Raw genomic sequence first — 12521 nt, 5'->3', positions numbered from 1 at the left:
CACACAGTTTAGTGTCATCTGCGAATTTGCATATGTAGTAATTTATCCTCTCATCCAAATCATTTACAAAAATTATAAACAACTGAGGGCCCAACACCAACCCTTATAGGACCCCACTCATCACATCCTGCCATCTAGAAAATGACCCGTTTATCCCAACCTTTTGTTTCCTATTTCTCAACCAATTCTCTATCCATGCCTTTCCAATCAACTTTGGCGAGTTCCTCTCTCATATCTCTGTTGACCCCATTATTACACTGGTATACTGACACCATTGTCAGTAGTTGGTTTCTCCCTCTCAAACTGCAAGGAAAATTCTATCAGATTTGATTACTGCCTCTTAAGGATTCCCTCATCAATTCTGGTTCATTACACAATACCCAATCCAGAATTATATTTCCCTGGCCAGCTCAGCCACAAGCAATTCTAAGAAGCCATCTTGAAGGCATCTGATAAATTCCTTCTCTTGGGATCTATCATCAACCTGGTTTTCCCAATCAACCTCCATTGTCCTTTTTTGCATGCCTTCTCTATCATCTCCCTCTGTACTTTGTACACCAAATACTGGCTACTGTTTGGAGGCCTGTATACTATTCACATCATACTTTGGTAAAAGGAATAAATCAGCATGCTAAATCTAAATGATGAAATACTATACAGATAATTGAACTACCAAGGAATCTAGGGATTTCCATGCATGGATGGTAAAACATTGAGTAGCAGATGCAGCAACTAGTTCAGAAGGCAAGTGCCAAATTGGTTTTATATTACAAGGGAATTGGAACTTAGAAATACTGTAAATATTATTACAACTGAATGGGAATCTCTAGTACTGGCACTGTTTGGTCACTCTGTTTAAGAAATGGCATTGAAGGTAGTCCAGGAAAAATTCACCAAGCCAGTTCGTGGGTTGAGAAGATTGACATACCATGAGCAGCTTAAGAAGTTACTCCACATTCTTGGAAGAATGAGAGTAATCTTATTGAAGCACAAGATTCTGATGGGGCACTTTAGAGGAGATATTGAGATGTTTCCACTCATGGGAGATTCTTGAATGAGAAGATCAGGCTGGAAGGTAAGCAGGCAGTCATTTAAGACTAAAGTTTGCAGGAATTTCTTATCGTAGAGGATGGTGAATCTCTGATATTCTCTATCCTGGGGTTTGGAGCACAGATCACTGGAAAGTAGAGGAAATATTTCAGAAAGAAACAGGTAATTGTTTGAAACCTTGACCAGAAAAGAAGATGAGCAAAGCATAATCTGTTGGAGGAACACAGCAGGTCAAGTAGTATCAGTTGGAGACAAAGAATGGCTGGGATTTTAAGCCAGAACTCTTCATTAGGAGCTGGGGTAGCTCACCCATAATCATATTGAAAAGTGGTGCAGGAATGTGGGGAGGGGATCTTTGTGTGGAGGGGATCTTTGTGTGGAGTTGCACATTCTCTGTGTTGGTTTCCTCCCAAACCCCAAAGATGATCAGTTAGGTTAATTGGCTACTAAGTTTCCCCAAGGTAATTATGTCTTGGTTAAGTGTCAGTATCAAAGATAAATGGATGGGTAAGTATGAGAGTATAAACTTCAGGTGTACATGGAAATATGGTATGGAGGCATGGGATTACTCTGCTGGGAGCCTACACTAACCCAATACATTGAATGGCTGCCTTCTGTGTCATCAGAAACAAGAATAGTAAGGGTAATTAGTCAATTCAGTTTAATATGAAAATGAGGAGAAGTTGGTGTTCTCCATGGTCCCTGAGCCTGCTCCTCCCAAAGGGTAGGGAAGGTGACACTAAAGCTCCTGTCACATGTCTGGCCTTGCTCTCAGTGGCCCAACTGAGGGATGCAAAGGTCAAAAGGATGAAGTCAATGGAGGAAAGTTTTAAATATTAGGATAGAATTTGACAAGAAATGCAATAATATTCTTCTCTCTATTAGATGAGCAAACTGAGTCCAGGGCAATGCGCCTTTTGATGTGGTTCTGTGGGATGACCAAAGAACATGTGGATACTGCTTTTACTGACACTGAAGAAAGATACCTTACTTCACTACATGAGAATCGAGGCATGCGTTACTTTGTCAATGTTAACTTAGTCCTTTGTCTGGGTGTTGTAATCTTCCTTTATTCTTATTTTGCTTAAGGCCAAAAAAACACATTTACGAAGTATTACGTCCTTGAAACTCTCAATCCATCTGATCTCATGTTAAATATTTGAGAAGAAAGATAACTAAGGTTTCTAAGTATTACCTTGAAGTTATGAATGAAGGATGATTTATAATACCTTCTTTAGAAAAGTTTAATAGAGCTTCTTTCAAATATGGTATGTATCTCTTGCTCTATATTTGCAGCAAACTAATAAAAATTTAACAAAACAGCCTGTGGAAAAATAGTTCTTTCAAAAATATGCATTCCCATAGCATAAACAAACTGTCTTTCCTACCAATCCTACCAAATACAAATATCAAACATGACTAAATCTTCTAGTGCATTTGGAGGATTTTGTGGTCAGCATTTACCTTTCTCTAATGCCTTGAGATACCTTTTGTGTAGGTCCTGGGAGTAGGTCTGTGAGGGCAGAGGTGAAGCAATGTCAGTGTCCTCTCCCACAGAGACATCCTCAGCATTGAGGCCCTAGATACAAAAGGCCAGCTGATGTGTAACTAGATCATGACCACTCAAAGTGAAGAAGAAGCACTCGGGATGGTATTGAGAACCTTTTGGCCATGCATTGGGAGGACCTAAGGATCCTTTGTTAGCGCATCACCCCAAAATCCAAATTTGGGTCTCTCCTGATCTATCTGGAGAACAGTCAGCAGTTGCAACATCAACAGCCATTTCATAGACCACAAGGTCAGTGGAACCATCACCTCTGATTTCCAGGAACTATCTAAGATAGAGAAGAGGAGATAAAAACCTAACACTTAGCTTTAGTTCTTTATCACTGAGGATGGCTCTGCCATTTTCAAGCTGAAGGGAAAGAAATGACTAAGTAACAGAGAAATACAAAGACAGAAAATGCTAGAAACACTCAACAGATAAGGCAACATCCTTGGAAATAGAAGCAGAAATAAAGTTCAAATACTTTTTCACTTTTGATGAAGCTATCTTCCTCCAAAAATGCAACCTCAACTTTTCCAGTCATGCTGTGTGGTTTTATTTCAGATTTCCAATGTGTGTCACATGATGCCGTAGCATCAAGTTGGAGAACCTAGCTCTCCCAAAAATAAGTTATTTTAAAGAGTTAAAAAAGAAAGAGATGAAGGAAAAGAAGAAATAATAATATTTAAAGTAGCAGAGAATATCCAAAGAAAGAAAAAGCTGCCGCTGGCTCAAAAGGAAAACAACAGAAACTACAAGATAAAGAAGAGAGGCCTGCCTCGAAGATGGATCTGGAAGCTGTTCCAAAAGCACATGACCTGTCAGAAGAATAAAATGCAAGCATTGCCAGAAGAAGGAAGCAAATATAGTCTGCTTCAATAAGATGAAGAAGAAACAGATGAGGAATCCAATTCTAGTGATTATGACGATGTTGAACAGTCAGAAGAAGAGGAAGAATTAGAAAGAGCTGGCAGACAGCTGAAAGCTAGGAAAGGTAAAACTGCTAAGTCTTTGAGTGTACAGAATTTAAATAAGCAAGTGATAGTAATGATGAAGCACATTAAGTATATTAGAGTCTTAATGGAAAAATCAGATGTTAGAATTAAATTTGTAGAGGAAGTATCTGAAAAGATAGAAGAAAGAGTTAAAGGAGCAGAATTTGAAATTGAATCAATTAAAGATCAGATGCAGAATATTCAAACTAATTTTATCACTGCTCAAGATCATATGGCTCAAATTTTAGTAGAAGAAATAATATAAAAATTGTGGGACTCAAAAAAGGGGATGAAAGAGATGATATCACAATTTTTGCAATGATGAATCCCACAAAATCTTGGAGTTAAAGAAGAGATAGAAAGATAGAAAGAGCACATTGAAATGCTCGACCACAACCACATCAAAAGCCACGACCAATACTGGTTAAATTCCTTCATTATCAAATAAAAGAGATATTTTGCAACTAGCAGGTAAACCAAGCAACGGAAAGACAAGGACCTTTACAATATAATGGAAATAAGATCTTTTTTCTATGCAAATATAAGTTTTGAATGCTGAAGAAAAGAAAGGAATTTAATCCAATTAAAAATGTACTGTGGGAAATAAAGGTTGTTTTTGTTTTAAGATATCCTGCCACCCTGAAGGTTTTTGTTCCAGGAAGTCAAAACATTTTTTTTGTTGAACCAAAGAAAGCTAAATAATTTGCTGACTCTTTGCCAGACATTCATCATGAAGAGATGAGAGCTGAGCAGCAGAGTACAATCTGAAAGACATTTTTAACAGTGATATTTTTAACTGAAAAAGGGTGATCTGTTTATGTTTAAGTAAATGAAATGTGGCAACATTTTCGGGAGAGCTGGGAGGGAGGGGTTGATGGCTGCCAATTCATGTGTATATTTGTGGCACAGGCCACTGCCTGTAACAAGCAGGGAAGTAATGTTGTTTTTTTGTGTAACAACATTAGTAAGGGTTTCTCTTTTTTTCTATCTTTACAGGGTTTCCTTTCTTTATCTTAAGTTCTTTACATCTGGAATAGATAACCATATAACCACTTACAGCACAGAACAGGCCATTTCGGCCGTAGCAAATCCCCACCCTCCTAGTCCCACTGACCAGCACCCGGTCCATACCCCTCTAGTCCCCTCCTATCCATGTAACGATCCAGTCTTTCCTTAAATGTAACCAATGATCCCGCCTCGACCACGTCTGCCGGAAGCTCATTCCACATCCCCACCATCCTCTGCGTAAAGAAATTTCTCCTCATGTTCCTCTTATAATTTTCCCCCTTCAATCTTAAACCATGTCCTCTAGTTTGAATCTCCTCCTTTCTTAATTGAAAAAGCCTATCTCTGTCTGTCCCTTTCAAAATCTTAAACACCTCTATCAAGTCCCCTCTCAATCTTCTATGCTCCAGAGAAAAAAGCCCCAGTCTGCACAACCTTTCCCTGTAACTCAGACCCTGAAATCCTGTCAACATTCTCGTGAACCTTCTCTGCACTCTCTCTATTTTGTTTATATCTTTCCTATAATTTGGTGACCAAAACTGTACACAGTACTCCAAATTTGGCCTCACCAATGTCTTGTACAATTTCATCATGATAATAATAGTCCTTTAAATGATAAAGTAGTAGAACTAGGAGTTGAAAGTGATGAGGTATGGGTGAGAGATGGTACTGTTATCACAATAATTAATGGGAGAAATAGCAAATTTTGCAAGTATTAATATTAACAGGATTAAAAATACGATTAAAAGAAAAAGATTAATGGTATATATGAAAAAGATGAAAATGAATATAGCTTTTCTATAAAAAATACATTTAACTGAAGTTGAACATCAAAAATTGAAAAGAGATTGGTAGGACATGTTGCAGCATCTTCATTTAATTCCAAGGCTAGAGGAGTAGCAATTTTGATTAATAAAAACTTACCAGTTAAAATATGAAGTATTATTATGGATCCAGTAGGTAGATAAATAATGGTTCATTGTCTTTTCTGAATTTTTGACTTTTTTTGAATATATACACACCAAATATAAATGATGAGATATTTGTGCAAAAACATTTTGAATTTAGCAAATGCTTTATTTTTGTCTTGAGCCATTGTTTGATAGATCTGGGAGAAATATTATTAAAAATAAAGCTGCCAAAGTTACACAATTGTTAGAAGCAGAGGTGCCTTCACAGATTTCACTCGAGACAAAAAATTGAGAACAAAGAACATTTATTATAATTTTACAACAATGCAAAGTTGGGTGCTTCCCCTTACCCTGGGAATACACACTGATACTGGTGCTTACCCAACTTTTTATACATTCCATTTCAGTACAGAGGTACCTTCCCCCCTTAACATTTTTCTGCCTCCTGGATTGGTTTAGCATTAGGTAATTCTGCCTACGTGTATTCTAACTTCTTATCAGTTTAGTGCCTTTCTGCAAACTTGTTTACCAGGAAGTGTCATGTCTTTGTTCTTACTCATTAATCAACTCCCAGGACTTGCTAAATCTATTTACTTGCTATCCTGTTTTTGAAGAGCCCTATTTTATTATACTTGCTTAACCCTTGTTTAACCCATCATAATTCATTCTTATTTAGCCCTTGTTTGATCCCGTACACAATCATTAATCAAAGATATGAGATTAATAAATGTATGGAGGAGAATTCATCCAAAATAAAGGGTTATTCTTTTTATTTGAAAATGTATGATTCTTACTCCAGAATTTATTTTTTCTTAATATCAGCAAGGAAGAATAAAAAGAATAGAGTATAAAGCAAGAACTTTATCAGGTCATTCACATTTATTTTATCATTATCGATAGAAGATAGAAATCAGTTTATAGTGTGACAGAATATATAGAGGTGTTTTGGAGATAAGTTAGGAAAGGTTTGTTAGAGCAAGTCACATGCAAACACAAGTTAGGTGCTTTCACTTACCATGGGAATACACACATACACTTGGGCTCACCCAACTTTTATACAGTTCATTTCAGTATAGGAATACCCTCCCCCTTACATTCTTCTGCCTCCTGGAGAGGTTTGGGATTAGGTAATCCTGCCTGCCTACGTGCTGTTTCTGTGCACTTGGAGGACCAGGGGGTATCCTGTCGGTGTCTTCTCATGTCATTATCCTCATTGTCCTTATTCACAACCCTGTCTTTGTTCTAATTTACACCTTCCCGACCCTCAGGGCTGTGTCCTCTTCATATGTAGAACTGGCTATACTGTCTAAGGCTTATTACTAATTACATATTCAAACTTTCTAATTCTATCTGGGGCTAGAAGACCGCTCATTCAGACTAACTCTACACTTCCTACATTCTATTATCTATTGTCTATCCTTATCTCATTCATACAAGTGAACTTGCTGATTCTGTCTAAAGACTAGGAGATCCTTATCTTACTCAGACTGATTCTGCTTCCTGCATTCTAATATCCATGTCTCATCCTGTTTGTACTGGCTTCATTCATTTACTCATGTATCAATTTTTGTTTCTTCATGTTTATATTTGTATATCAGTTGTACTCATCTCTCACAATCCTCACTTTTCTTTTAGATCAGTAATACTGATCTCTCACAATGATCAGTGTTACTGATCTCTTACAATCCTCACTTTTCTTTTAGATCAGTATTACTGATGTCTTTAACTGAAAATGTCTTACTTGACAACTTGGTGTTTTTCCCAGCTGGTCAATAAACGGACTGCAGTCTCAGTATCTTCGGATGAAAGTTGGGAAATACACATCCTTTGGGTGATGGTGTTCTGATGAGGGGGTCGAAGAATTAAGAACAGTACACAAGTCTTTAGGCAGGGGAGCACCATAATGGTCAGAATAGCGAGTCCAGCTGCTATAAGGGCTGTGGGTATCAGACTCCAGTTACAAAGTCTGATAAAAAGTCTAGGCCATGCCACACCAGACCAAGGTTGCCAAGTCTGTACCTGGGCATGGGAAGCTTTTCGAAATCCCGAAAAAATGTCTTTAACCGCCTGACCATTGTGAGCATTGTCCTTAGTCAGTCTTTCACAAACGCTGCCTTCAGCAGTCAACGAGTAATCGAGAGCCAGGCGGTTCCGTTGAATTGTGGCTTGTATCTGCCGTTCCTCTTCAGCCCCGAAACTCAGGGCCACCGATCTCCGTTTGATGATGATATTCAAGGCTGTCTGGAGTCTGATTAAACAATTTAAATGCCAAGCAGCTTTAGAGTTCTGTAGCAGCTCACATCTTTTGTAACTGGTGCTCCCCTTAACTGGGTGGTGTTTGTCATTCTGAATGTATGAGAGATCCAAAGGATGTTTGAGAAGAGACCAAGTTGGGGAGGATTGTTTCTTATCGTTTAACCTGTGTGTTGCAGCTTGTCTGTTAAGCTTAGTATGAGTATCAGTGAGGTTGTGAGTCTGTGTGCATTAGCATATGTATTAACTCTATCTCTGCCACATGAAAAATGCTGACTACCATTCTGTCTGTCTTCTTTGTGCTGTGCCTTTAGAACTCCTGTCTTTAATACTTTTGTAGGCTAAAATACAAATTAAATCTATTCCAGTAAAGCTGTTGAGTTCCCCTGGTCCGTGTTGAAATCCCTTGTTAACCCATATCCCACTATGACTATACATTATATCTATGCTCTGTCTACATTCTAAAGGTAAAAAATTGTGACCTCTGCTGCCCCTATTCCAGGAGGACTTAATACATAGTGAGTAATTAAATGGAGTCCCAGAAATTGGGAAGCAACAATTAAACAATACAGTAAATGATAGAAAGAATACAGTAAATGGTAGAAACAACATTACGGCACTTTATCCCGACGTAGTGTAACTTTGAGATCAGAAGGATGAAGGATTGCACGCCAGGTGGAAGGTAGATTATCAACGTTGTTATTCTGTGGTTCAGTAGCTAGTTTAATTTGTTGGATGTGGGTCCAGCCTTTTTCTTTCATTCGCACGGCAGTGTCTGTAATTAAAAGTACACAATAGGGGCCATCCCAGACAGGTTTAAGTTGGTTATCTTGCCATGATTTGACATAAACCCAATCACCCGGTTTAATAGAATGAATAGGATACTCCAGGGGTGGCGTTTGAGCTAATAAGCCCTTCTGTCTTAATTCATGGAGAGAAGTAGACAGCCCCTGTAAAAATTTAGAAATATATTGGTCGTTAGCTTCAGGGATAGGGGTATCAGAGTGGAATCCCATCTAAGGAAGACCAAACATCATTTCATATGGTGAGACTGCAAGGTCCTTACGAGGGGCTGTGCGAGTTCAAATTAGAGCTAAGGGTAAAGATTTAATCCAAGAGAGGCCAGTCTCCTCATGAAGTCGAGTGAGCTGATTTTTCAAGGTTTGATTCATTCGTTCAACACGGCCTGAGCTTTGGGGGTGCCACGGGGTATGTAGTTGCCAGTCTATTCCCAGTCTCTTGCATACACCCTGGAGTACCTGAGAGGTAAAATGTGTACCTCGATCCGAGTCAATGGTTTGAATCATACCATATCATGGAATCACAGATTCCATTAGTATTCTGATAACGTTGCTGGCACGATCATTAGGGGTCGGGAAAGCCTCAACCCATCGTGTGAAATCATCTACCATCACCAGGAGGTGATGCAACGTGAAGATCCATCAATAAACCATCTTTCACCATCCTGTAAAGGCTGATCACTTAAATCCTGTCTAATTTTGGTCTGTAAATCTATAACTTCTAAACACACATCTTCTAATTCATTAATGGTATCGTCAGAATTTGGAGCGACCAGGAAGGCTGCAGGGTTAGGGTTTTTAGTTGTAAGCAAGGTCAAATCATCCCTATCCATTAGGATCACTTCATATTTCAAAATTCTAGAGTCTGTGAGCCACCTTCCAGCACGCTGTAAGAGAATATTGCAGACTGTGTGAGGGGTGTGAACTATCATTGGGGCACCAAATGTAATCTTTCGTCCTTCCTCAACTAAAATAGCAGTAGCTGCAATGGCTTGCACACATTCTGGCCATCCACGACAAACGGGGTCTAAAACTTTTGATAGAAAAGCAACTGGCTGTCGATAGCCTTCCCTCTCTTGGGTTAGTACTCCGGTGGCTACCCCTCCTCTCGCATTGGTATATAAGGCAAAAGGCTTATTTAAGTCGGGTAGTGCCAAGACCTCTGCCATCTCGAGTACTTCGACGTTAGGGATGAAAGCGCTCCAATGAATGTTGAGGATGGAGCGGAGACAACGCTGGTGGAAGCGTTCTAGGAGCCGTAGGTGATGCCGGTAGAGGACCCATGATTCGGAGCCGAACAGGAGTGTGGGTATGACAGCGGCTCTGTATACGCTTATCTTTGTGAGGTTTTTCAGTTGGTTGTTTTTCCAGAATCTTTTGTGTAGTCTTCCAAAGGCGCTATTTGCCTTGGCGAGTCTGTTGTCTATCTCGTTGTCGATCCTTGCATCTGATGAAATGGTGCAGCCGAGATAGGTAAACTGGTTGACCGTTTTGAGTTTTGTGTGCCCCATGGCTGGTAGTCATGGTGGGGAGCTGGCTGATGGAGGACCTCAGTTTTCTTCAGGCTGACTTCCAGGCCAAACATTTTGGCAGTTTCCGCAAAACAGGATGTCAAGTGCTGAAGAGCTGGCTCTGAGTGGGCAACTAAAGCGGCATCGTCTGTAGTTCACGGACAAGTTTCTCTTGTGTCTTGGTGTGAGCTTGCAGGCGCCTCAGATTGAAGAGACTGCCATCCGTGCGGTACCGGATGTAAACAGCGTCTTCATTGTTGAGGTCTTTCATGGCTTGGTTCAGCATCATGCTGAAGAAGATTGAAAAGAGGGTTGGTGCGAGAACCCTTTATCAAGGTATGAGTAGAATGTAGCTAGGTGCCTGAATGAATTAGTGGGGGTAAGGGGTGGAGGGAGAAGCAGGGGAGGAGCACAGATCCACAGGCAAGAGGTAATCCATGAATAAAGAAGGAAAAACAGCAGCAAATGGGGGAGGGGGATGTCTCTGTGAATGGAGAGGGGGTGGAGAGCTGGAGAAAAGAAAACAGAGGGATGGGGAAGAGAGGGAGAACAGGGAGTGGTCCAGCAGAAACCTCCAATTTATGGGTGGTCTCAGTAAGGCAGTGCATGAGACCATGGACTGGCATGTTGGCATGGCAATGGGACAGGCATTTGAAATGGGTGGCCACTGGAGATCCCAGCTATTGCAATGAAGCGATCTCCCAGTCTGTGTCCAGACTCTCCGATGTAGAGGAACCACTGGATGCAGTAGAAGGCCCCTGCAGATGCTTCTTTTTTGTGTTGGATAGTGAAGAGGGTGTAGATATGGATTCCCAAGTGATCCAAGAAGAACACAAAGACTGAGAAGACAGATCATCATTCACCTCTGTTCACTTTATCTGTCCATGTCCTTGTACTTTGAGCAGGATGATGTTGCACTGCCTCACTTCACTAATCCCACAAGAATCTGATGGAATTCCTGAATCACTCAGGAGACCACATCATGCTGGTGGACATCAAGAAGCCAGAGCAGGATGAGTGGGGCAATGGTTTGTGGAAAATTCAGAGAACTCTGCAGATGGAGAAGGATGTGAACCAGAGCCTGCTGGTTCTGCACTAACTCTCCACTCAGCACACTGACATGTGTGACTTCCTGGAGAGTCACTATTTGATGATCAAGTGAAGATGGTCAAGATACTTGGAGATCATCTGACCAACTTGAAGACACTGGGAGCCCTTGAGAATGGCCTGGGAGTGTATCTATTTGAGTAGTTCTCCCTGAATTCGCTGAGTTCGAACTCAGCAGTACTGGACAAGCTGAAAATAATGCACATTGCAAAGTTTGGAAATAGTACAAATGCAGAATAATTTGATTGGTCCTGCTTTATTTTAGAGTGGGTATGTGCTTTGGTGGAAATAAAAATGTTTGAAGATTATATAAAAATAATTTCATATCCTATACAGGCTGTGAGACCTACTGGTTCCTTGTATTTTTGTGTTTTTTCAACATAGAACATAGAACAATATAGTACAATACAGGCCCTTCAGTCCTCGATGAGGTGTTGACCCATATATTCCTCCAAAAAAAAGTACAAAACCCTCCCTACCCCATAACTCACAATTTTTATTTCTTCCATGTGTCTGTCTCTTCTTTCTTTGGCTTGGCTTCGCGGACGAAGATTTATGGAGGGGGTAAAAAAAGTCCACGTCAGCTGCAGGCTCGTTTGTGGCTGACCAGTCCGGTGCGGGACAGGCAGACACGATTGCAGCGGTTGCAAGGGAAAATTGGTTGGTTGGGGTTGGGTGTTGGGTTTTTCCTCCTTTGCCTTTTGTCAGTGAGGTGGGCTCTGCGGTCTTCTTCAAAGGAGGCTGCTGCCCGCCAAACTGTGAGGCGCCAAGATGCACGGTTTGAGGCGTTATCAGCCCACTGGCGGTGGTCAATGTGGCAGGCACCAAGAGATTTCTTTAGGCAGTCCTTGTACCTTTTCTTTGGTGCACCTCTGTCACGGTCTCTTAAATGCTCTCAGTGTTTCAGCCTCCACCACCATCCCCGGCAATGCTTTCCAGGCACCCACAACTCTCTCTGTAAAAAACATACCCCTGATGTCTCCCCTAAATTTTGCTCCCTTAACTTTGTACTTATGTCCTCTGGTGTTTGCTGATCTTTCCCTAGGAAACAGCTCAAGTCAAGACAAGTCACCTTTATTTATCATTCATACCATGTTTGCATGGTAAAGACAAAATAGCATTTCTCCATTACCACGGAGCATATTTACATACTTATGTTATAATATAAATTAAACACATTAAAATATTAAGACGTATAAGTAAAAGTCCATGGTTCCCTATCCAAATAGGTTCTGGGAATTCAGGATGGTTTGGGGGAAAAAACTTGCCCAATCTGGACGTAAGGGCTTGAGTGCTGCAGTACCTCCTGCCAGATGGCAGAAGAGAGAACCATTTACATGAGG

The 12521-nt window shown here is 40.5% G+C and overlaps 1 protein-coding gene across 11 annotated transcripts in view; it reads left to right on the top strand.

Moving 5' to 3' along the window:
- Positions 1 to 12521, top strand: part of LOC138759087 (sodium/myo-inositol cotransporter 2-like) — a 251059-nt gene that overhangs the window by 197739 nt on the left and 40799 nt on the right. For 2 of the 11 annotated variants that reach the window (XM_069928987.1, XM_069928986.1), the window contains one exon: positions 1936 to 2372. The exons of the other annotated variants lie outside the window; for them this stretch is intronic. In XM_069928987.1, the coding sequence (XP_069785088.1) occupies positions 1936 to 2138 (203 nt within the window). In that variant the 3' untranslated portion in view covers positions 2139 to 2372. Of the gene's footprint in view, positions 1 to 1935; positions 2373 to 12521 lie in introns of those variants that run through there. 11 annotated transcript variants of the gene reach the window in all.

This window comes from Narcine bancroftii, chromosome 3 (genome assembly GCF_036971445.1).
Source record: "Narcine bancroftii isolate sNarBan1 chromosome 3, sNarBan1.hap1, whole genome shotgun sequence".
Taxonomy (NCBI): Eukaryota; Metazoa; Chordata; class Chondrichthyes; order Torpediniformes; family Narcinidae; genus Narcine; species Narcine bancroftii.
This window is presented reverse-complemented; position numbering and strand designations above follow the sequence as displayed.